The 27,254-nt window shown below is 26.9% G+C and overlaps 1 protein-coding gene across 7 annotated transcripts in view; it reads right to left on the bottom strand.

Annotated features, from left to right (window-relative positions):
• The window catches only part of LOC129959014 (dual specificity calcium/calmodulin-dependent 3',5'-cyclic nucleotide phosphodiesterase 1-like), a 601,405-nt gene that overhangs the window by 86,499 nt on the left and 487,652 nt on the right, over nt 1–27,254 (bottom strand). For 5 of the 7 annotated variants that reach the window (XM_056071778.1, XM_056071779.1, XM_056071782.1 and 2 more), the window contains 2 exons: nt 26,434–26,547; nt 9,158–9,271 (listed from right to left, as the gene is read on the bottom strand). In XM_056071778.1, the coding sequence (XP_055927753.1) occupies nt 9,158–9,271; nt 26,434–26,547 (228 nt within the window). The remainder of the gene's footprint in view (nt 1–9,157; nt 9,272–26,433; nt 26,548–27,254) is intronic. The other 2 variants (XM_056071780.1, XM_056071781.1) reach the window with 1 other exon arrangement.

The following is a 27,254-nucleotide window of genomic DNA, read 5'->3' as shown; positions in this document are numbered from 1 at the left end:
TTCTCATTTTTTAGGATAAACAAAATTTAATATGGAGTTCGAAAACTTTATATCATATTTCACTGTATTTTCCAGAAAATAATTTAAATTTTAAGAAAACCCTTTTAGGGAAACAAGTTTGTTAATTACGTCAAAATATTTTTATACAGATGAGTTTGGCATTTATATTTATACGGCATTGTTTAAGGAGAAGTAAATTTCTGATTAGAGTTATTGAAAAAATTCGTTAGTAAAGGAAGAACTACGGATTTTAAAAGTTTTTTTTTTTAAAGAACAAGAAAAAATATTAAAGGTTTAGAATTAAATATTAACATCAAAAATAATAAGGAAATTAAAGATATTGGTATCTGTAAATTAACAAAAAAGTTTTTTTTTTTTTTTCATTTTTATGCAAAAAATATTTTTGGTTTCTTGAATATACTTATCAAAAAAGAATAATAAAAATAACATACACGGCACAGGATGCTTACTTATATTATTTCTATTTTTGCATTCTTAAAATTCCATCTCTATCAATCACTAATTAATTAGTACAATAACAGATTAATTATATTTTTTATTTAATGCAGAAAAGCTTTAGGAGAAAATAAGGAAATTAGATTTATCGTTTTAAGTTTTGTAGTTACTTAATTTTAATTTAACTTGCAAACTGGTAATTATTTTTTATAATCTTCCCAGAATTTCCTATTTCTCTATTCAGTTTTCAAAATTTCCGTTTCTTTTTATATCAGGTATTTCCTTTTCTCAAGTAATATTTCAGTCCAAAAAGACAAATCATAAAGGTCCTTTTTTTTTTAAAAAAAAAAAAAATTGCATTATCTTCCTAGAAATTAATTTTCCTATATATGTTTATATAAATAATAATAAAAAAAATATGAAATAAAATGTAATAATATGTAAATGAAATGAAAATGAAATAATATGTAAAATATGTAAAAAAAATGTTTTTTCCATTTAGTAAATTTTCGGAAATAAATTTTTTATCTATTCTATGCAGAAAATTATTGCTGATAAGTAATAACAATTATCACTCACACATCTTAATTGGATTTTCCAGAACAAAAGTCAGAGGTAATTCTTGAAAGATTGACAGAAGAGCGACTGAAGGATCAATATATCTTTAAATTCTTAATAGGATATTCATTTATTGAAATAATTCGTTTGATTAAAGACCCATTTGGGTGACACACCAAGGACATTAATCCTTTTGGCTCTAATGGGCATATACGTCCAGGAGATCAGACTTCCTTCCCTATTGGGTTAATAAATCCTACTTTTACATGGGTTATTTTAGAAAGAACCATATTTCATAAGCTTTAAAGGCGCATAGAAAGGGTTAAGGACAAACTTATTAATTTTAAACTCTATTTAACATGACGCAGATGGTATTTAAAAGAAAATTTTCATAAAACCAGACATTCACGATCACTTCAAGCCACGCCAATGGAGCGGTTGCATTCCAGAATTTGTTGTAAATGCGGAAAATAGTCAGAATTGGCATGGCGTAGACTAGAAGGTTGATATTTTACCCATGCTAATTTCTTTCACGCCAAAATTGTTGAGATGCAAGTAGGCGTGATGGAAATTCGTGAGGTTGGAGTGGAGTGATCGAGAATGACCAAAACTGATGGATGAAAAAATGGTATGAGCTCACCACTTCGCTGCCGTTGAATGAATTAATCGTGAATGACAGGCTTAATACTCCCTTCTGAGGGTGTCCGACTGACGATAACAAATTTAGAGAGAAACAGAACCATTTATATGGTGGAATTTCCTATGTATTGAACCCGCTATTTGTTAGATAAGAATGCAAAATGGGAGAGGTTCCTGTGCTTCATTGAGGAGGTTCCTGATTCTTATCTGATTTTTTTTGTCCAGTTAACGCAAAACTTGGCAGTTACCTTGGAGAGTCCCTTAAACAACATACCATCTTAGCTTATTGACAGTAATGCTCATCCAACAGCCATTTCTTTACAAAATTGGTGGACATAAAGGCACTGTGAAAATGGCTAACTAAGGCAGTTAAAGAAGCTGTTCGGAGAATTTCCTGGTTTCATTTCCCGCTGAAACAAATGTTGGCAGTCACCTATGAGACTTTCTGTAGTAAAGATATATTTCTTCTTGCAAAGCTTATAGCAATGATGACGAAACCAGAAAACGCTTCTTTACAAATGGGTATTTTTTTTTTCTTCTTAATCTTGTAAAAAGTAGCCATTTGCGAAATAATAATGCAGTGAATTTTTTTAGCACTATCTGGAATCTATTGTTGAATATTTCTAAAATATACACAATTGTCATTCATCAGCTCAGCTGAAAAACATATTTCTGAAGGGCTAAAGAGTATCTTCACCCCGAAAAGTTACCAAAAATTTTTGTTTAATAAAAATTCTTGCAATCAATGCATGGTGTGATTTTTTCTAAATTATAATAATATTTAGCATAACAACAATATTTTTTGTTATAATTCATAATATTTTTTGAGGGCTGTTACATATAGTTGTATTTAAAAGATTTTTATTTAAAACATGCGTATTGACAAACTTATTTTGCTTATACTTATGCATATATGTAAATCATTCCCAATAAATGCCAAAGTAACCGGTAAAAAAAAGTACTTCAAAATAGGTTTAATTTCTTCTATTATGAAAACAATTTTTTTATTAGAATAGTTGACTGATAGCTAGAGAAATGAAAAATATTTTAATGACATGCCAAATGAAGTAAATGGAAATCAAATATTAAAATGAAATGATAAAAAGAAGTAGAATTTATATAGGAGAAGAGAGGAGAAAAAAATAACAAGAAAAGTGCAAAAGTTGTGTTTTCTCTATAATTAATGAAGTTTTGTGATCTTTGTAGCTTTAACAACACAATTTTACCTTTGTTTAAGCCATATTTTACCATAAACATTAAGCAAGCTTTCAATACCAAATCAAACTTACAAGTATAGTGTCTTAAGCGCCCCGTTCTTTTCATTTTCCCTTTTTAGAAATATTTTTGGGAGTGGGCAATAGGTTTCTAAACTTTAATTCTATTTACAGGATGTTACAAAAGTAATTTAATCTTTGAACCTCTGAGATTCCAACCTCATCAATTTATTCGCAGTGGTTTTTTTCCTAAATGTTTGCCTTTGGGAAAAAGGTGTTTTACTTTTTATTTGAGCATCGTATTTATAGTACAAATTATATGATGAAAAAAAATGGCGCGACTTTTTCCAATAGGAAGAAAATGTGAATTTTCATATTAGAGGAAATGAATGAAGGTTCGAATAAATAAATTTTTTAACAAAAATTTTTTATAGCAATAGATAAGAAAAATAATAAATAGTAAAATAGAAAAAAATAGTAAAAAAAAAAAAAAAAAAGGAAAACCGAAACATGTATTTTCTTTGAGTATTTATGCTGCGTATGGAGCTAAATTCCAAATTGGTTTCGTAGATATTCTATAAAACTGAGATCTATGACATTAAATGATACATACGTGCATAAATAAATAAAATCCAAAATTCTTTTTAATGCTATAATTAGTTCAAATGTTATTGGATTATTATATTAATTTATTTTAAAATATAATTATTAATTGAATGTTGTAATTGGTGGGCTTCAAATGCTGCCAGAATTAGTTGACAAATACTTTTAAATTTCAGGTAACCAGATTTTTCTACATTTAGTCTTCAAATCGACATTGGATTGAATATGCCCAATTACGTGTGATGCACGGAAATGGTGATTAATTATAATACATTTTACATGTATCATTATTATTTTGAATTTAACAATTGCTATTTAAATTTTGTGTAATTATAATCATAAAATTTCTTAAATCTAATGGTAGAAGTCATGATATAAACAACGATACAAGTCAGTTGAGTGCCATGAATTTCTTAAAGATCTGTCAGCATATTATCCTGTCGGCTAAGCGAATGTAACCGAAATAAATTATATCGTATTTTCTTTTAATTATTAAGAAATAAATATCTCTTTCTATAAAATTAGGAAAACATATTACAGATTTTCGAAAGTTTCTAAAATTTGCTGGGCAATATTTAGATAATTCAGGACCAGCAATTTTATTGAATGTTGCTTTAAAATCGAAATTGCATCCAATTCTTCCTTTGAAATATATAATTCAGGAGTAATCCAGAGAATAATTATGGGACAATGACTATAATGATGGAATTAAATTATTAACATTAAAACTTTTAGGTAGGTAATTATAATATGCTTTATATCTAATTCTAAAATCCATGAAATATGCATAAATACAGAGATTCAAACAAGTATCATAAACTATAAAAGACACGTCGATTTAATGTCCTATCGGCTAAATGCATGCAGCTGAAAAATAAAACTATATCTGAAATCTTTTTTTGCTCTGTCATTAAACTAATTTCATACATAAAATTCCAAAACACGCAAATGAGAGTATTTAGCATGAGTAATAATTTATAGGACATACGGAGAGTAAAAATATTATTGAGAAGAAAAAAAGGGGGCCATTATTATCAATTCATTGCGAGACAGTTTCAAGATTTCCTCCTGATCCCATTAAAAGAACATAAAACGTTTAATTGCCTTCGCTCAAACAACTCTGTTTAATAAGGGAAAAGAAAAGAAATAAAACCGAGCTTATCTCAGCTATATTTATGAATTAAAATTTTCAGAATTCAAGAATCGTTTAATTATCTGGCATACATGTCCATTTTTCTTTATTTAATTTATTTACACCACATTCAAAGCGAGAAAAGTTGATACTTATCATATTTTTATGTCAAAATAGTTGAAATTAATTTATCAATATAGCAGATGCTAATATTGATATAAGCTGCTGAATTTTAAATGAATCATTTCTTTATAAAAAAGATAAGGCTTCAAATGCATTTCAGTAATTTCAATTTGAAATACAATTTTGACTTTATCGGTAGTTAAGGATTTTATCACATTAATTAATTTTTTAATGGAATAATAATTTTAATAATTTAAAGAATTTAGAATATTTCGATTTTCAATCCATCTGCCATAAGTGATTGCATTTTAATATTAACTCTTTTAGTTTAAATAGAGGAACATTCGTTCAACCAAAAGAAAACTGTAAACAAAACATGCGTTGCTTAAGAATATCATCTTAACCTCAATAACATTTGAATTAAGAACAGGCAATACTAAGCTAATTTCATATATCTTCTATCTCATTGCAATGCATATCTTGTTGTTCTTGTAGTTGATGCATGGATGGAAGTGTGATTATTCTAGCCCAGACTATTGAATTTCCACCATAGGCAGAGTTATTTAGGCAGTCCCAAACTAAGGCAATTAAAGAGTATTTGAGCTTTCAAGATCTAAAATTGTTTGAACATTGAGAAGTTTAAAATTGATAGTGCGCAGAACATAAGGATTGAATTATCCGAATATCTGAGATTCAAACAAGCTCAAATTACTCTTTAGCTCAATGGAAATCAAAATAAAGCAATCAGTAGATAGACTGTGAAGTTTGAGCTTCATTATATATAGTGCAGACTGACAAGAACATTTCACTCTTAGCAACCACCTCGCATACAGTGAATCAAATGGGCTATAATGAATACCATGAAGTGATAAATATCTACGCAGATTACACCTCCACTAATGGGAAATTTAGATGTGATACCATCAATCCATAAGCAATGATTTTGCATGCGAGATTGTGGTTGCTCAAATAATGGCTCCTCATTAACGGGTGGGGATGTCTGCTCTTGGGGATCATTATAACTTTTGTTACATGCTTTTGACGTTCTCAACAGGCATTTGTTGGATTACTCTCAGCATTATTTTATGTCTTCTCTGAATCTCGATAGAAACGGAATGCTGAAAAAAGGGCAGTTTCTCCTTTCAAATTCCGTATAAATACTGTAAATTGTTTTCTTTAGCAAAAGATGTATAATCTGCAACATAAATTTTAATGAGTACTTTTGGGATATTACAATGCCCTCTATGAAAGCCATCCGTCCTAATCCTTCATTATACGACGAATATTGTTAGTTCATCAACAGCCTCAAAAAACAATTCGTGCGACAACTGACACTTCTACAAACCTGTCATCTATATACTTTTCTGTAACTATGGATAAAATCTATTACTTAGTAGATTTATTTAATTTATTGGTATTTAAGTGGTTTTTTTTTAAAGTTTAGGAACCATATTCATAAATTATACATTGATCGTTTAAATGAGTACGAGGTCAATCCTTTCAAATGAAAAGGCAATTTTCGTTTAAAATATAATAAATGAATAACCTAATTAGCGATGATAGAAATTAGCGGTAAAAAGAAAGTAAGATTCATTATTTACATACCAGCATAACCTTAGATTTTTGAAAGTTGTTCAATTTGAATAATTAATCAACTTAACCCGCACTGGAACTTGAACTTTGAGAATTATGATTTCCGATTTTGGACCATAAATATGTTCTAAAATTCCCATTCGTTGTATTTTCCCATGATTCCACCCTTTGACTTGAATTATTGGCATATTACTACGCATTGCTTCAATAAAAAATAATTTCAGTACTGTACAAGTGAGAACTTGAAGGAAATGGCTATTAGTGCTCATCATTAATATTTTAATGATAAGCATTAATAGCTTATCATTAATATTGATATTTTTCAACCTTTCCATTTTCCATACACTGGTTTAATAGTATTAAAATGAAATTCAAAATATCTTTTTTATGTTAATTTGTGAAACATAAATTTACTTGTTGAAAAAACCGAAAGAGAATTTCAAGTCGGTCACTAAAGACGAACTAAATAAAAAAATATTTTCAAATAATTTAATATATTTGTCTGTCCAAAATGAACTTAAAGAACGAAAACAAATATGGATTTAAATTATGCAGAATACATTTTTTGTCAGTTTAACCCTACACTGCACATTGAATGATAATTAAATCGGTACCATTTATTAATGCAACTATTTACATACTACATATTTGAGAAGAAGGGATTTTTTTTTTAAATAAAGCAATATTAATTCCTGAACAACTACTGAAGTTCATTAATAACTTTAATCAAAAATATGCCCCAGATTAATTTTTTCTGTTCTTCTTACATTCCTTTCTCCAATTATACAACTTTATTCTACTTTTGATTAAAACAGTAAAAATTATACAGCACACGAAAATATATTAAGTTCTTTACTCATCTAAAATGTTTTCTTGAAACATGTCTTATTGTTGACAAATAGATATTTATTTTACAATGATTCGTTAAAAATATGTTGTTAATTTTATCAGACTGAATTTGTTATATATTTTTAAGTATGTTGTTACATGGAAAAACTGTGTTGTACAAATAAATGCACCATATTTAATTGTTTGAAAAATAAAATTTTAATTGTGTTATAAGCCACTCAATCAAATTTAGGTTGAAAGTTGACCAATGATAACATAATTCTATAATCAAAAGAAACCCCTTCGCATATTTAAAAGTGAAATGTCTAGATGTTTTTTCTCTCAACATTGGCTGGCAGGATAGCGGGTTGTCATAGATTAATTTAGAAGAATTATTTGTTATTGATATATCAGAACTTTTAAACATGCTCAGGTTAGTTTTAATTAAAAATTCTTTGCTTATAACTTTATCTCATTAAAAGATTGAAATAAATTTCAAAGGAAAAGATTAAAATCACTGAGTTTTACAAAATGAATAAATTATTTTGTAAAATAAATAATAAAGAGATGAAGTTTGAAAGTTGGAGAAGAGTTAGAGGCAGTTAGAAATAATTGTAAAATTTATACAAAGCAAGTTTGCAAATAGAAAAAATAAGTTTACTTAAAAATCAATAAATTGAGGACGTACAAATGTACACAATAAGGAAAAAGTTAAGATACCAAACAACACTATTCTTCACAATGCTTCATATTTCCATTAAAAACTGTTAACATAATTATAAAACAAGGCTTCTTAAACTGTAGGGAAGCGCTGGTAGGTAGTTAAAAATATTTTTGGTGTCGAAAAAACAATAAAATAAGTTACTTAGTCCGATTCTTTTTAGTATATTACATTTCCAATATCATCAATTAAAGTTAAATTTACTCTTTTTATTTAACATCAATTAAAGAACATTTACTGATTTTATATCTTTACACTTTCAGAAAATCGGGATAAAAAATCTTCCATATAAAAATGAAGTCGTTATCATATTTTTCCTAAGACATGATATCTCGAATGAAATAAGTTTAAGAAGCCTTGTTATAAAGGAATTGAATAGATTAACATCTTCATATGCTATATGATAAGATTATATTGAACTTAATTAATTAACAAACCAGACACTCTTCACTTCCAGTAACGTATGTTAAAAGAATTACGAGAAAACTGAATTTGCAAACTTTTAATGATTCTTTTGAATTTTCAGGAATGCAATGAAAAAGTTTGAAGATTAGGAATTAAGAGATTATCGGTGAGTCCTATTGCATCACATGCGCATGCGTATTAAAAACAGCGCCATCTGTTATGGGAAGTACAGCGCCATCTGAGCTGCAGACAATTCATTCAGAGCTGTGTGAGCAAGGAATGAGCACGTGTCTATGCCTCTAAGAAAAAAGAGCTTTGTGAATACTTGGATATTAACATAAATTTCATCATTTCTGTGACCTAAATGTTTTTGATTTGTGAATGCAATAAATTTATTTCGATAATTTTGTAATATTTAGATAACGTTACAATAAATTTTGATCTAGCGGTTAAGGCAAAGTGATAGAATAGAATTTTTTTCTTCTGTCGATTCGAACACAGTTCTAGCTCGATCAGTGTGATAAAATTTTGGTCTATTTTCAAAGAAAAGATTGAGTACGAATTTTCATACTGTGCTATGCACAAAATATTTATTTTGTTGGTACATTTTCTAGATAAAACACAGTAATAATAAAAGGGATATATTTGTAGTGAAAGCGTCTTATTTCAGAGTTCAAATAAGTTTAGAACCCAGATACTTAAAATTCTAGACTTAATTATTACAATAAATTGCAGTTACTATTAGATAAATGGCTAAAATTATTAAACAATAGAAAAGGTCAGTTAGATATAAGTAATGGGAACACTTAAAAAGAAGGACGACAAAGGCAGAATACAAAAACAAAACTTAATCTTAGTTTTTATATCAATAATAGGCTTGTTTACCTTTTATAATTAAAAATAAAATGTCTAGGTAGATTGTTCATAAAAGATATGAAAGCTGAGCTGAGCTTGCTTGAATGTGAGTCGTTCGTTTCAGTTGGTTCTGGTTCAGGTAAACTGAAAGCACATAATATTTAGAATGTATGTTTAATAAAAAGAGATCTGATGCTTCAAAAAGTTGAAAATATCACAAGAGAATTACAAGAAAAAAATCTCCCTCTAACAACAATTTTTTTTTTTTGAAAAAAAAAAAAAAACAAAGAGGAAAAGAGATTATATTTTGCTTTATTAAAGAGTCTCAAAACGCAAAGTCTCTGAAGACAGATGCTCTTGTACATTTTTTTGAACAAGATACAAAATAAAAAAAAGGAAGAGTCTTGGTAGTGCCCCTTTATAAGAATTTCAAGTAAGCGGAAGAGGTTCGTTAGGGAAACGCTTCCCGCTCATTTAAGTAAAAAAGAAAGCTTTTCGAGTAACGAATGCAGAATATGCACATTTTAAAGACTAAAAAAAAGTTCGAATTCTCCCTAAAATTTCTTTAAAAAGTTTTTTTTTTCGCGTTAAAGAATATTTAATTTTCCAAAATATTGAATTAATTTTTATTTCCTTTCAATAAATCGCCGTTTAGAGAATATAATATTTTAAAAAAAGGTTGGATTTTACTAAATAAAAGAACTAAACTGTTTAACGTGCATTCAATATACAAGCGATTTTTGGAATATTATTCTTCTTCGAACTGAAGTTATTTTAGTTTTATTTGTTCTGAAATGACCCAGGTAATGTCTTGAGGTCAGTTTTTTTTTAGAATCTTGTTTGAATAAATGCGGAAAATTTATTTCCTAAAGGCAGTGTAATATTCCTTTAATTTTATCACATCTTGGTATGGGGAATGTCATAAAAGGGTCAAATTCAAAACTGTACGCGGTTTTCTGCTAGAAAATAGTTAAATTGTTAATTGAGAATTCTAAACCCAAGGAATTATTGCTCATCTTATTTATTAGCATTAAAGTTATTATAGTTTTGTATTTGTTTCGAAATGGCCAAGTAATTCTTATTAAAATTCGGAAGATTCAGAAGATTATTCGAGTAACAACGAAAAATTTACATATATTAGTATAAATTTAAGATTTCTTTTTAAATTGTAGACTTTAATTCCAAGTATAGCTATTTACTTATATTTTGGGATTGTAGTATTGAGTATTTCTGCAATAGTAGGCTGCAAAATTAAAGAAAAAAACCCAACCCTATCTTGATATGCTGAAATTTAGTTTCAAAAACTAACATAGTCAAATAATTTTTTTCGTTTTACTGTCTTACTATTCATTAATTTTTCATACTTCTATCTATGTGTTTATTTAAATGGTCCAAAAAAGCTTTGTTTCTCATGGTAATTTTCTTTCATAGCTAATATTGCCCAAATGAAATCACAAAGAGAAATAGTTAAAGAAGTTTTGTTATAAACTTTGTAAAATTTAAATTTAGCTTTTCTATGTGTGTTTCATACCGAGGGTTATGCTTCAGATATGGGGTTAAGAACCTTCTGGGATGGTAGTTGGTTCTTCTTTGATGGATCAGCCCAAGTGCTGTTAGTAATGGAGGCTACTGAGCGTCGACCACAATGCCCGATGTCATTTGTTGTGGCAAATCCGATTTTCATTTATTTCTGATGCTAAAGCAGGGTGGGGATTCCTACTTGTGGTTGTGTATGTGTATGCTTTAACCTAATAAAATTTTCTTCCACATCGGAGAGAACACGGAGTCTTCTAATTTTGAAGAAGCAATATTTTTTTCAAACACTTTTTTCTTATTTTGAGCTTTGGAATAAAGTTATATGTAAGCAACACTTTTTTATTTCAATTAATTTTGATTAATGCAAGATTGGACCCATTTTATTTAACATCATTTCTGATATACTTTCCATACTTTCTCATAAACGAATAAATGCATTTAGTGGCATTTTTTGTCAATCAATTAAAAAAAAGTAACATTTGAAATGTGTTTTTATATATCTGTCTTTGATCCTTGGGCGAATTCTTTCTGATTAACTTTTTCCTTATAGACGGTACAAATGCTGTGCCAAGGGATTTTTTTCCACTATATATAAATTGGTACAATTGTTATACCGCATTTTTTATGAGAATTTTACTTCCCTCATATTATTAATCTGAGGAATCTCTAATCTCTGTGTAGATAATTTTATCCCGTTTTTTAAGCTCTTTATGCTAATGCTGGAAGATAAGAACCCCAAAAATTCAAGAGTAGCTCATCCATCTTCCCTGGAGAAATTCATAAGATCATACCAACTCGAAAGTGCACGAATACTTTTGATCATATAATGTACATACAAATGCTTTGGTGTAAATAATAGAGAAAATATACAAATATTTAATTTTTTTTTTATTTTATGTAAAATAAATTGTTAGATTGAAGACATATTTCAAAAAATTGTAATGAAAAATTTTCATATCCTATTCTTGTACATCATTCTAAAAACTCATTTTTCTCTAATGCTCCGATCCTCAATTTCAAATCCCATTAAACATGCTGATCAATGAAATCCTTCGTTAATTTATTTTTTATTACAGTTTTCAGTTCTGAGTTATTTTGCTCTGATATTTTCGAGGAATTAGAAAGTAATAAAATTAGAAGAAGATTTAAATCTTCTCATAAAAGCGTAATATTGTTTCTGTATAATTTTCGAATTGTTTACAATATAATTGGAGGAATAATAGGTAATTTCTGGAGAATAATAGATAACAGCAAATTTCCTCGCAACTGGTTTACTGTCGAATTATTAATTTTTAAATACTATAGATTTAATGGCGCATAAAATATTAAAATAAATTTATCTTATTGTTATATTTATACAAATAAAAGAGAGGAAATGAAAAAAAAATGATAATCATTTTTGATAATTCTATTCTATTTTAAAATATTCTGATTTTTTTTTATTTGAGTATTGATATAAATCTAAAAAATATTTTACCCCTTAATTTTTACCTTTTATACCTTTTAATATAACCTTTAATGTTTAATCGAATAATTCTTGAACTTTATATTGCAGTATATTTTGTTACTCTAATATTTTAAGATTCATTCTTTAAATATTGTTTGAATTCAACGAATTGAACAAAACCTTTGTAAGAAATGAACGATATTCATCAAAATATAGGAATCACTTACTTCCATTAATTATTAAGACAACCAGTATTGTTAAATATCAAGTTATAGAAAAATTATCAAATTATTTCTAGCAACTATAATTTATTTTGTTCTTTAAATATTAAAAGTTTTGAAAAAATAAATTTGAAAATTGTTAGAATTTAATTCTTTAAGGTATCAAAAATTAAACACTAAAAATATCAATTCAACTATAATTTATTTTGTTTCTTAAACATTAAAAGTTTTGAACAAATATGTTTGAAAATTGTTCGAATTTTATTTGCTAGGGTATCAAAAACCAAGCATTAAAAATTTATTTATTTATTTGCTGTCCTTTCTATTTTCATTGAAATAAAATTTAATACAAAGAATTAAACAAATATTGATACTGAATGGATCTTTTTCTTTAAACTATTTATATTATTAATGAGAACAGATTATAATGACTCGAAAAAGTTTTTTTTTATTAACTTTCATTGAAGAATGTCCTTTTACAATTTTAGTATTTTAAATTTTACTTCAATGGTTTTTATTAGAGGATTAATGTTTCATTTGTTTCTAAATGGAGTTAAAAACGCCAGAGAGAAATGTTAAAACTTTATTCAATGGAATAAAGATTTCGAAATATATAACGCATAATAAAAGTAAAATAAAAGGAAGAATAAATAGAAATAAAACAAAATTAAAGGAATGAGGTCGGTGAAAGGATGGAAAATTAAAAAAAAAAGGAACAAATATAATGAAATCTTTTTTGTTATATGCACAATTGATAACGAAAAGAAACTCGGACAAGAAAGAAACCAAATAATACATGATATGCAATCAATTTTTATTCATTCATGGATTCATATGAGAGTAAAGAAGAAATGATAATCAATATCTTTTTTTCATAAGGATGAGAAACGAGACAAAAAATAAATAAAAAAAAATGTAGAACAATTGATAAAAGATAAAGGGCATTGTAAAATTCGAAGTGAAATTAAAAAAAATTCATTATAAAAACGCTTTATCAATAACCATGATATTTCATTCACTGCCTTTTCTTCATTTTTGTGAAGGAATAGACGTAATCGATGCTTTAACTGGATTGCATCTATTTCGATATATTAAATATGTGTTTATTTCGCAATATTTTCTTAGTATAAGAATTACAAATCTATACAATGGAATCATTTCATACTACATGATGCTCTACGATAAATTTAACTTTGAAATCTAGTGTTAATCTTGAAGATAAAAAAAATTACTTAACGCCGCAATTAAGTTACACAACATTTCGTTGTTTAACAAACAGCAAATTATACAGAGAAAAAAAGTGAGTTTCTCACAATCAATAACAAATATTCCTGATTATTTTTCTCTTCTGGCAATAACATGAGAACTTTTTTTAATGAGGCAGTTGGTGTTGCTTGTGAAATGACTATTTACAGTTACATGAAATGTTTTGATTAGCTTGTCTTGTGGCTGCAATATCGTTTGAATTGATTCATTTTCAGCCTGGGCATCACTTGAATTATCATACTGAATCGTAGAAAATAGTTCATTTATCCATCAGTACAATATTCTTTTCAAAATGAAATTTCTATCATTAAAACATTGACAGAAGATTAATTATATATTTTTTGATTTAAGAGAGTTTGAATTAAAAAGTTTTCTCCATACATAACATCGGAATTTTATCTATAGTTTGAGCGTACAACAAACCCTATTAACAATATAAATATATTTTATCTTTGCCTTTTTATTCAGAATTGTTAATTGTGTCGGAAAGAAAGGATAAAAGTTCTAGAACTGTTTGCATTATTTCAAGTTGTACTTAGATCAGCGTAAATCAAGCTATTTAAAGTTTGTTCTCTAAATAGTTGAAGATATAATTTTAAAACACTTTCGCGTTATTGTATTCTCAAAGGAGTTTTATATTTGAAAACTAAGTCAATAGAAAAATAATGAGATAAGAGACATGACGTGGAATATTTAATAAATTATTTCTCTTATATTTAAACTAAAATATAAATGCACAAATCTGTTTGTTTAAAAGTTAATAAGTTTTCTCTTAAAATTGAAGTGCAAAACGTGATACATTTAGAAACATAAATAACATAACTCATCGTTCTAAAATAATTAAAAATACTTTTTTGTACGCTTTAGTATAATGCCTGGAACGATTTAAATTATTTCACAAGATACAATTCTGATCCGAATGTCTTATTTTGAACATATAAAAGAGGCGTCAAGTGAAACTCACATAAAATGATTTAAAAAAGGTATGCATTGTTTACAAAAATCTAGGGGGATAGAATTGAGAATTAATTGTACAAGAGAGATGAGAATCTTAAATTGGAGTACACGGTAGTAACATTTGGATTTTGGTGTGAAAAGGTTGCAGGTTCGTGACCATGTTTTACCGAAATTTTGTCATGTATGTAATTCTGATACGTGTTAAATCTCTCATCATGAAATAAAAGTTCGAAAAGTACAAAATTACCCCCATTTAGTTTTTAATCATTTGCTAATCAAAAATATCAAATCAAGTGATTTTCTATTTCTTTTTTCTTATAATCTAATTTTAAAATTATTTAATGATAAATTCTTTCTATATAAGAAAAAGGTTTTTAAATACTCGAACATATTTTAAGGTTTTAATGCATCATTAAAATATAGAGAATTCTTCCTCGAGCTTTGCAAATTTATGATTTGAATGAATTAAATTTTGAGGTTTTAAATGAACGTTTATATATTTTCGAATGACATAAAGTTAAAATCATTAAGTATTTTTTAGGAAAATAATTTAAAAAATAAAAATTAATTTGAATTGTTTCAACCTTCCTACTCTGTACGATGAAACAAAGGAAGAAAATATTTGAACATATGTCATTTCGCCAAAATTAAAAGTTTATGTTCTGTTCGATATAGAACAAATTTCCCTAATAAACTCGGAAAAAGTTAGACACCGAATATGTTGCAAGTGTTTCGAAAAGGAATTTGCAAATAAATTCCACGTATTTCATAATAAAAAGAGTTTTATTTTGATTCCTCTCTCTAATCATATAAATTTCCTAGACAATTTAAGTCATATATAAATTATTAAACTTTTGGGTTGTGATGAGGAATTTTCTTTCAAGGCCCGACAGCGAATGGGCCAAAATAACCTATGTATGGACAATCTGCATAAACAAATATCAAAGTGGTGAAAGTAAAAATTTTGAAAGAAATTGTGACCATATCTTTATTTATAATATAATCGCCCAGTAAAATCTCTAACGAGGGTAAAGGTAAAAAAACTCCGCCCATTTGGTCTGCGCCATTATATTATGCGCAAATCTCAAATTTCAGTTTTAGCGTTAAACCATTCAGATAATTGGTAATCATTTGGCATGAATTTAGAACGCAATAATGAAATCTACCAACATTTCTCGCGTACACATTATATACATTACAAGTTAAATCATAAAAAAAAATCTAATATGCCAAAGCTATTAAAATACTTTTTTAATCAAGAATTTCACTTTGCATTTCAGCAATGAAATTTTATGAACTTTTTTTGGCTTATAATTTTGATGCCTAAATAGCAAGCAAATTAATTTATTATTTATGCCAAAGCAAATTAATTTATCGATGCTCTCATTAATTTATCGATGTCTCATTTATCGACAATCTCATAATTTATTTTTATTCATAAACGGAAAATTAATTATGGGATTGTAAACGTTACATTTTATTTACATTTTTTAATGTTGTATTTTAGCAAAGATCAGGCAGCTGAAATCTGCAGTTTTTAGGATTTTATATTTATGCTGATTCCTTATATTCTCCTGTCTCTGATCAGTTTGTTTTTCTAATACCATTTTTTCAAAAAAAAAAAATATTTTGGGCATTGCATTTTTTTTCTATTTGTGGATTATTACTATTTGTTTCAATTCGATTTTAGAGAAAAATTTTGGTTTGAGTGTTCCTTGAGCCTAACATACTGAGAAGGTCCCACGTTAAGAAAACAAAGGTTAGCAAGAGAATTAATTACATGATGAGGAGCGAGTAAAAGCGTAGAGAAATTAAATCAAGTTTAAAATATGGTTAACACGGTAACAGCTCATCTAAGTAGGCATATCTTCTAGTTACTTTAAAAATTAGAAGAGAAAATTTATTTTTCTACATATTTTTTAAGAAGTAGCATATCTTTTATAAAAGAATCCAATATAAAGTTAGTACTGAGATATTTAAATGTTTAAACTCTTTATCTGGTTCACATATGTTTCACAGAATTCTTCCAAATTTTCATGTGAATGCGGCTTTTCTGAAATAAATATTACTTTTTAAGAGAGCTCAGAGAATCAGTTGATCAATTATTTATGAATTGAGTTATTATCTTACATTTAAATCTTTTCATCCATTGCAGTCAAAATTATTCTTAGTACTTGGAAATGAAAATATTTAAATGATTTCGAATTTTCTTGAAATTTTAGCAGTAATATGGGAGAATATTTGATATATTTCTCATTCGTATGATTTTAAATTTTCTGGAAATTTTAGAAACGTTATCGGAATGATATTTGTTATATTTCTCATTCTCCTTCAAACTAAATTATTTCTGCTCACAGAAAAGTAATGCAAAACTTGTCGAATTCAAGCTTCCTTTTTGGACCAAAGACGAAATAGCATTTAAGTGCACCGATTGAAAATCCCACTATTTTCGAAGGAAAAATAAAAAGAAACAAAATTTGGGATAATATGAAAAAAAAAAAAAAAAAAACATTCTAGAAAATTTTTTTCTGAATATCTACTAAGATGTATTACGAAAAAGCATTTCCAGAGGAGAACTTGGGAACGCAATTGCGCTTTGCATAAGGAACAAAAAAGCGCTGGAAACGGTAGCTAAAAATATATTGCTTGCATTCTTATTTAAATTTTCCTCTGACTGAGTGTGGTGTGGGCAGAAAGAATGAAAATGATAAAATATTTTCAAGAGCAAATCCTATCAAAGGGATATGAAAAGGAAATTGGAATCCTATTGCATTCGAAATCTATGGCAACTTTAAGAGTTCATCAGAGAAAACAAGCAAAACGCTCCATTTTAAATCAGATGCGTTAATAGATGAGAAAAGTATTGAAAAATTGAAACCCTAAGCCTGTGTCTTTTTTGATTGATGTACTTTTACATCATGAAATCGAAAATCAATAATCAAAATCCTTTGAAAAGTTTTATTAAAAGGTTTTGAAGAGTCTTTCAAAAAATCATCTGCTTCACTTCAGAAGCTGAAATTGTACGAGAACGTCTAGTATAATCTGTTAAGATAACAGGTGTTGTTATTTTCTTTCATTACTATTTTTTTTTTGCTTTCAATATTTTTAAAAGTATTTCACTTGCCTCTAAAACTGAAAGTGTTCATAAAATTCCAATATAACTTGTGAGAATAACAAGTGATATTGTTTTTTTCCAATTAATTCCATTTTTTAGTTCTTTTCATGCAGAGTATTAGAATCCATTAAAAATTTTATATTTTATTTCAGAAGCTGAAATTTTATGAGAAATCTAGCATCATTTAATAACAACTGTTACTATTTAATTTTTTGACAATTTTCATTGCTTCGAATCTATAAAAATTATTTTACTGAAATTGAAATTCTATGAAAACTTTTCTCATCATAACTTGAGGATAGTGAGAATTATCATTTTGCTTTAGTTAATAATGTTAAAATAACAAGCGTTATTTTTTTTTCTGAAAATAGCATTGTTAAAACTCTCCTTAAAAATAATCTACTTTACTTCAAAAGCTAAAACTATAGATGAGAATCTATCATAACATGTTCAAATAACAAATGCTCTTATTTTGTTTTAAATAACTATTTTGTACTTTGAATAATCTATTTTTGAAAATGAAATTTAGTCCATCCACATGATATTACTTTCACATGACAAATATTACTGCCTATGTCATCTAACTTCCAAAAAGACTTAGCCCTGCTTCATGCTATAAAATAAAGTATTTTTTCTTCCTGAAAGAATTAAAAATTTTAATTGCTGTTGCTTATTTTGCCTGTTTCAGGTGAGCATTAATGGGATCCGTTGTACTAGAAAGTTTGATGTAATTTTTTCTTATTATAAAGGTGTTATAATTTTAGTGTTTTATTTTTGTTTCATTTCAGACAATTAAAAAACGCATTAAAAATGTATACCTGATACTGAGATAAAATTTGAGCTTTAGTGTATTCATCAAAAATTTTACTTGTATAACCATAAGCGCATGTGTTATCACACAACAAAAAGTTGTTTTTTTTTAACTTTCATTAAGGATACTTATCCAATATTTTATTTAAGAATATTTATTATTCCATTATTTGCATAAAGAATATTCATCCACTTTCATGAAAGCTATTCTATCATTCAGAGAGACAATTAGAAATTCAGAAATATTTACGATGCTTGTTAAGCCTACGACTTAATGCCTCGAAATGGTTTCGGAGAACCTCTAAAATATTCTTTGATTTATTCCAAGCTGGTTCTATCAAAAATAATCTCATTAAATGATTATATAATTTCCATTTTAGAACTTTCTCCCGCGCATTTTAATTAAAAGATTACCTCCGGCTCGATTTTTTAACTAGTGAATTCAAATTGTCAGAGGTTCGCACGTTTCATTAAGCAATTACAAAACGGATTCTTGATTGTATATTGAGATTATTTATGCAGTCATTTTCTTCTAATTTTAATCGAAATTAATTAAAATATTAATTTCCTATACTGTTCAATTAAGCATAAAAGTGAATATCACCGTAATATTTTAGTAATTAATTCCCGATTTTTAAAGATATATATCTCACATATTTTACATTTAAATAGAATTACTTAACCCAGAAGTAGCAGTGCCGATTTTTTGCTATTTTAATATGTGGAAATCATCACTAAAATATATATATTTAATAGAGTTTATTTTAAGTCATCTCTCTTGTAAAGGAAAATTGACTTGAATGCAAGCTAACTAAAATTAATTCATCAAATTTAATTTCTGATGTTTATATTTTCCTTTCTTTGATATGATTTACCGCAAGTTATTCAATATTTTCGAATTTTCTTTTAAATAAGTAAAAGTATAGACTTCATTAAATGTTTTAAGCTAGCATTGCTTTAAAAATATAATTTCTTTCATTAATTCTGTAATATCTGAATTATGTTTTTTTAATTGATGTTAGTATTGAACACTGTGATGGAGGAAATTCGCTAATTTAATTCCGAACTTTATAAAGATATTTAACCTTAAGTGATTATTTTTTGAAAAATAGTAATAAGAGAGACTAAGGAAATCCTGAGAGAAAGTTAAAATATAATTTTTAGGAGTAAACTTTAACGTACATGGCTTTCGAAACTTATCTACTGATAAAAATTATAATTAAAAGCATTAATTCAAATTTGACGGGACAACAGCAAGAATTAAATTTCTTTAAAATTCTGAATTAAAAAAATGGGTCAGAAAATGAATACATGGTAAAACAAAACCTTTTAAACTAAAAATGGCAAATATTTTTTTTGTTACTATTAAATAGTTTGAATAAACAATATATAAAAAATTCACAGCTTAGTAATTTTGTCCAAATAAAGCGATAACAATTATAATTAAAAGGAAATAATTTTAATAAATAAGAATTTAATAATAAGTAGAAGTAACAACTACGAAGAATAGTAGATTTGCTTGCTAAAAATAGTAGAACACTCTATATACAGTAGGTGACTGTAATATACGCATTAGATAGACGCATTGAAATAACGAAAACTATTCGCAATTTTTTTTCCGAATTTTAAACTAAAAAAATTCGAATTCCCAGAAAAAAAATTCGAATTAAGTTTAGAATTACCTGAATTTCATTTCAAGTTTTCTAATTACTTATGAATCACGTAGATTATTTAAAAACGAAGAAAGAACAAGGAAAAAATACCATGTATTTCAATACGATTAAAGATTTATAGTTTCATAAAAATTATACACTTAAATATTAACTCCGGGGGAAAAATCAGAGTAACTTTGGCGAAACCTGATATGGATCGTAAAGTTATAAAGCTGCATTGTCAAATTTCTCGTATTTCTCCAAAAGATATATGATTTTTCTGTTCTTATGAGCACTTCCCTGCTTGATAAACTTCGCAGTTTAGTTCTACTGCAGTCATAAATCGACGGTTCCCCCGCACTCTACTAGAATTCTTCAAGCACCGGTAATTTACAATGAAATATAAAGTTCGCTTCCAAGCCCCGTCATTTTCTGGAATGGCCCTAGAAGTCAACTTTGTTCATTAGAATGAACATTTTTCTGCATTTTCGTTTTCGAACAGGAAGTAGAAAATATTCATTTTGTGAAGATAGTTGCGGGTAAATTTTTTTTATCAGTTATCACGATGGCTATTTTCGAAAATAACACGCAAGCATATTGTTTTCATGTGTTTAATTATATGATTAGGTAAAGAATGTATGAATAAATATGCCTCTTATCATGACGAAAATTTTCGAATATGTATGTATAGTTATGTATGAATTTATATCCATTATGCATTTCTAACATTATGATGTGAATTTATTTTTTAATAAAAAGCCAAGTAAAAGGTTAATGTGGTGAGGTTCAATTAGATTTATAAATTCTAACTTAAAAATTATTTCATATCGAATTCTTTAACTCTATATAAATCAAATGGTTCCTTGTATAAAAATAGGTGTTGGAAGTAAAAAAAAAAGAGTTGTAATTGCATTGTCTTTTGCCAAGAGTTTATCAAGCAAGTTATTTTTGAAATGTTTCATATATATTCTTTAAGTCATATGTAAATCATGTAACTACGGATATATAACGATATTTTAAGGCATACGTATGTATTAATAAAATGCAAACCTGAAAATATAGCTATTGAAACAGATAATTATTAATATTTAAAAGTTATTTTAGAAACAGTTAATGAAACTCGGCGCACCTTGTAATTGTATATGCGATTTATACAAACATTTAGATGTAACATCCTAAAGGAAGCTTATTAAATTTTGATTTCGAGGTTTTGATGAGTTCATACGTTGTTTTAGACCTGCCTATTTAAAAGAAAAACACTCTTGGAATTATGTCCGTCTGTCTGCTGGGACGATCTATAAGACGGGAAAGAATAAGCAAACGTTAATTTAAAAAAAAATTCACTAATTGGTGAATGCAGCTTAAGAATTCATTTTACTGACTGAGAATTAACAGTTTAAATATTCCAAACTAATAATTTTCTTTGGAAATCCGCATTTGATACAAATTGCTTTTGTGCAAAAAAATTACATTCACGATACGTTTTGTATTGTATATTAACATCAGCTTCTAAAAAAATCTCAACCCTAATCTACTTTCCCCAAAAACATTCAGCGATATCAGAGTAAGCTAAGTACCAATCCGAGGATCCTAGTTCAATTAGTTATACAGATAGAGCTCATCTCAATCTATTACGATTGTACCACTTGTTCTAGGGAAGTGCCTTCCAAAAAGACACAGAAATATCTCTTGGATTGCTCGAGCTTTCTCCGCTAACGAAGTCAAGAACTTGGACAAGAAGCTAACGAGAATTTGTAAGAAAAAGAGTATGATTTATTTCTTCGGATAGAATTCACTGGTTGAATATAAATTTCAGTTAAAATGAATAACATTCGATCTGTTTGGTTATGAGGCTTAGTGGAGATGGATGATTTCAAATTTGTCTCTGTACATAAAGTTTACTGTTTGAGTTAAAATGAATTTAATAAACTTTTATAAGCTGAAATAGTTTATAAAAGTTTTAATAATTTATTGGTCTCTTAAGAGATTTTCACTAAATAACATATATATTACTGAAACATGTAACATTTTCATATTTTATTGATTATTTGATTTTGTTGGAATGTTGAGTTTAAAATAAAATACATATTTGCACCTTTTATATGATGAGTTTACAAAAATTCTTCGCATAAAATTTGATTTGATTCATAAGAATATTTTAATAAAATTATCATATATTGCATTAACAAAATTTATTTGTTAATTTTTAATAAAATTATTATAAATTCTTTGTAAACATAGAAGCATTATAGAAAATTTCTTTAGTATGCGTTGAAAAAATAACACCCCATACAATCAATTTGTATTAAGTAATTCAAAAATTAATCAACTGTTTAACTTACAATTAATAAATCTACAATCAATTTGCTTAAAATGTTATGGAAAATAGATTGAAACCATTTCTCCTACCATAAACAAAGAAAAAAGTGTTTTTTCGGCTAAAATGATATTAAAAATTGTTTTAATAACAAAAAAATGTCAATTATATTTCGAAACTTTTGTTTAATTGATATTTTTAGAAATTCTATGATGTTTTTAGTTTTTTGAATCAGATATATCATCTTGAACACATTTGAATTTAAAAAAAAATCAAAAGACATTAATTAAATTTATTTCAATTTTTAAAAATTTGGAGATCCATTATTATTTTAAAATTTGACCCAGAAAGCAAATTTAACTAATGACAAGCTATTTCTTTAAATTACAGACAAAGTCAATAAGAAATTAAAAAAAATTTAGAAACAGTAAATATTTCGCAGAAATATTTAAAGGCAAATAAATATTAAAATCGAGACAAATTAACACTCTAAATAAATTGAATGATATGGTCAACATAAACACAAAATAAAGTCTGATAATTTTAATTGAAAAAAAAATTGATAGTAAATTTTAATCAAATGTCTATTTCTTACGGATTTCGGCAGATATAAAATTTTGTGATGGATTTTCAAGGATGTATATCTGTCAGAAATACCTGCCACAAATTGTATATTTTACTGAACTAAGACATATCCCAATATCGCCAATGTCTGCTTTTTGCATCCATTTAGCGAATGATTGTAAGAATATTTCATTTACGATCCGCTCCAAATAAAATTAACAGCTGTAAAACATATCAAACACATTTTTCATGATTAATGCTTTAACTGTCATGTCATCATATTTTATATGACAGCAAGATGTGTTGCTTTTAACAAGATCGATAGAAAAAGTTCCTAGAAGATCTGTCATAAAATTTTGCTTAGGTCTTTCCCAGTATCTATTTTTATTATTACTATCACTGACTGGTCACCATATGTTCACTCCCTTTATCCTAAGATCAGGAAATTTCTTATAACATTTGCAATAGATGAATTTAGTTATAACCAAAAAATAAAATAAAGTAAATATTGTTAATGATAAAAAAATGGATGAAAGAGATTTTCAAATATTTCGATGTATCTAATAAGAAAGAAAATGCCATCCTTTAAATCAAAAACTGCTTAGCTTCTTGAAATTTCGCATTATTTTCACGATTCGCTGTCAAGATGAGTTTTCCTTGTAATAGACAATTTTGGTTATATTTTCATGAGAATTTAAAAATGCTTCACTGTAAAAGAAATGATTGATAGTTCTATGCAACTAAAAATAACTTAGGAGCCTATTGGGATGAATTTATTTCCTAGAGCTACCTGGTATCTACTCAATTCTTTTGAAAGAAATTCATTTCGAGCATGATGCATGCATGCACTGTGTTTCAATACCATCAAAATCTGTCCAATCTTTATTTTGCTGAAGTTGCTTTGATGGGGAAAAAATCTGAATACCTTTTTTTCTAAAGACTATGGAATTAAACAATCTCATTTTTTTTTCAGTAAAAGAGCAGAGACGGTGAAAGGTTTGCGGAAAACGCTGGTACAGTTGGATAAAGTACAACCGAAAATAAGTAGGTTATTAAATAATTTTTCAATCAAATTAGTGATATGATTACACCATAATGTTTCAGAGCGAGATAAATTTAATTTTACCTAGTTAGTAAACCATCATTATAATTTACATCAATTTTCAGTGGAAGCTTTTGTAATAAATTACTCGAAACATTTGTAATAAATTATTCAGAACATTTGGAATTTCTATATTCATTTTATATATTTTCTAGATTAATATATAGAATACCCACTTTCAGCATGGCATGTAGCTAATGTATGAATCATTAAAGATATGAAAGATATATTGGAAGATCATATACTTCCAATATGAAAAATGCTCGTAATGCCGTAAAGAATCTAACTAGTCTTATTAGTCATATTTAATAAAATATTCTTCAAAACTAAAAATTAAACGAAAAGGTTATTCCTTTTCCGATATTGACCACTTCTTGAAGCTTTGAGAATATACTATTTGAGATGATTTTAAACTAGTCTAGTGATCGCATGGAGGAAGATCTGCGAACCTGCGCAAAGCGCTATCTCGATGCGACCCTTAATTGGCTTAAAATAAGAATAAAACTTCTCAACTCGGCCAGTTTTGACCTCGGCAAAGCATAAATATTTTGTTTAAAATGCTATACTCTTAAGATATCTAAGAGAATATGAATATGTGAGTAGGTGACTATATAAAAAGTATAAACTTCGGAATTTTTTAGGAATAAGCATATGGACTTAAACAATAAAAAACACAATTCTTTACATCATTTAGAGTCTTCTTCCTAATGGAAGTATATTCGTATCTCTAACCGTTTAAAAATTAACTATTGAGCCACGATTGGATCGGAGCCTGTATTAAAGGAAATAGTTTTGAATTCGTATTTCAAATACTTGATTATTATTAGTTTTTTATTCGAAATATTGAGAAGATATTTTAAAATTTACTTCTATTCTTAATAATTTACCAAGACATTCTATCCTCTAGCTAAATACTATCTGAATATGATGGAAAAGTAATGAAAGTCAAGAAACCAATGATAAATTATTGTTCTTATTTGCAAAATACTTTGTGATCATTGTAAATCGACAAACTTGAAGTTAAACTGGAAAGAGAAAGCAAGATATGAGAAAATATACAGTATAAATATTTGTAAATAAATTTTACAATGCAAACTACACACTAGATATATTTATAATTTTATAAAAAGACTAAACTATTGATAATCTTATGACAAAAACTTTAAAAAAAACCCCTCATCGGCTGTAAAATTAATCAAGATAATAATTTTTTAATTACTAAATCCATATAATAATTTTTAATTAACTAATCCAGAGAATAATTTTCAAGGATAATTTTAATTTTTACTAATTACTTTATCAATTATAAAAGAATTACGAAAGGAAAATATTTTAAAATGCAAAGAAAGTAATATTTTTTTTTTGGAAAGACAAGTAGATTATAGTTTCTAATTCTTTGCTCAACTGATATTGTTGAAATGTTGCGAAGAAATTATTTATAAGCCACCCAACAACAACAAAAAAATTACAAATATTATAAAAAATGCATACTTTTGCGCTACAAATTTCACTTCAAATTTGCTATTTACTGAAATCATGAATTATTTATATTTCTATTTTGAAGAAAATATTTACATGAGAAAATTTACGTCAAACGAGTGGATTGTTATTTTCTTTACGATGTACGGAGGATCGTTTTGATGTTGATAGTTAATGCAAATCAAGCGCATATCGACTAACGTTTAATGTGTTTACTTCGTTTAGAACATTAATAAGCTTTGTATTTTAAATCCATATAAAGTTTTTCTATAGAAATACTTCAATTTGTTATTCAAATTTATTAATACCTTGTTATTAATTTAAAATATTTAAAAATTACGCCTTTTCAAATATATTACAAATATTTGATAAAAATATTCTTCAAATATTTTTCTATGGATACAATTTGATGATTTTCCTTAAAATAAGCAAAAACAGAAAGATTTTACAAAGAAAGCAATATTGGTTTATCATATTATTTAATTTTTTTTTGAGAATTGTAAGCTTTATTTTGTTGATTCAGCTGATTTTCAGTCGAGGCAATTACAACTTTATTATGTTTACACTCTATATTTTGAAAGGTTTTATAGATTATAAAAAACGTATATATTTTGAAAATTGAGTTTCAGAGATATTTATTTACCTCGTGGATACACAATATTGTACTTTACATTATTTGTATTCACTTCTAGACGTTGAAAAAAAAGAAAGTCTTACAAGAAAGGAAATTAAAAGATTAAACCAGTGGAGCTAATATTCTGAAAAAAAAAATTTAATTTAAAAACTAAAATCATTTAGGAATTAAAATTTTCATGAGATCAATTCTGGAGCATTACTTACCTGCTGTCATCCACGCATACAGTATCCAAAACACAAGCAGCGTATTGCAGGGCTTTTTGCAAAACATTAACAGGAACTTCTCCGTGCTGAAGATGATGAGCCAGCTCGCGAAGTCTGCAAAAATAATTTATTCAAATTAAATTATTTTCTTCAAAATACAATTCATACATAAAATTATATTAATTGTTAGGCCCTTATTACATTAACTGATATGCACAAATTATAATAATTGACATTCAAAATGGAATTGTTTTTATAATCTAACAATTTCTCTATCTCTTTATACATCTTATTTAAACTCGATTTGTTTTAAATTTGTAAAGATGAAATTTTGTAATTATCTTTTTCACTCACTTCTTGATATAACAAAATGTTGAAATTCTTAACTGTTGCTTCGTAGAATTCTTTCAAGAATTTTGAATTTCTGTATGGTTGATGTAACAGAATTTTGAAACAATTTGAAATTCTGTCATTAATGAGAATGAATTGTTTAATACTCCCAGAAATAAATTAGCAAATAATCGATTAATTTAATTTAATTTTTTGCTTCCGTATGAGAAGGGTTATCAGAGGAGTTTTAAGGACTATTGAAATTTGATTTCAATAGTCCTTAAAATTTATTGGAATGCATTATAAATTGCAGATTAAAAATCAGAAAATTATTGAACTAAAGCAATTCCTGTTCTAAAATACACTTATATAAGTTTGTTTTTAAAAATTGCTGTCATGAATTTTTTTTTGTTGCTGAACAACCTTTTTATAGATCTCTCTTGTGCATGTGTTTGTAAGTTTTTAGTTATTATATTGTAAAGATCATGCCA

The sequence above is a fragment of the Argiope bruennichi genome, chromosome X1, assembly GCF_947563725.1.
Source record: "Argiope bruennichi chromosome X1, qqArgBrue1.1, whole genome shotgun sequence".
NCBI lineage: Eukaryota > Metazoa > Arthropoda > Arachnida > Araneae > Araneidae > Argiope > Argiope bruennichi.
This window is presented reverse-complemented; position numbering and strand designations above follow the sequence as displayed.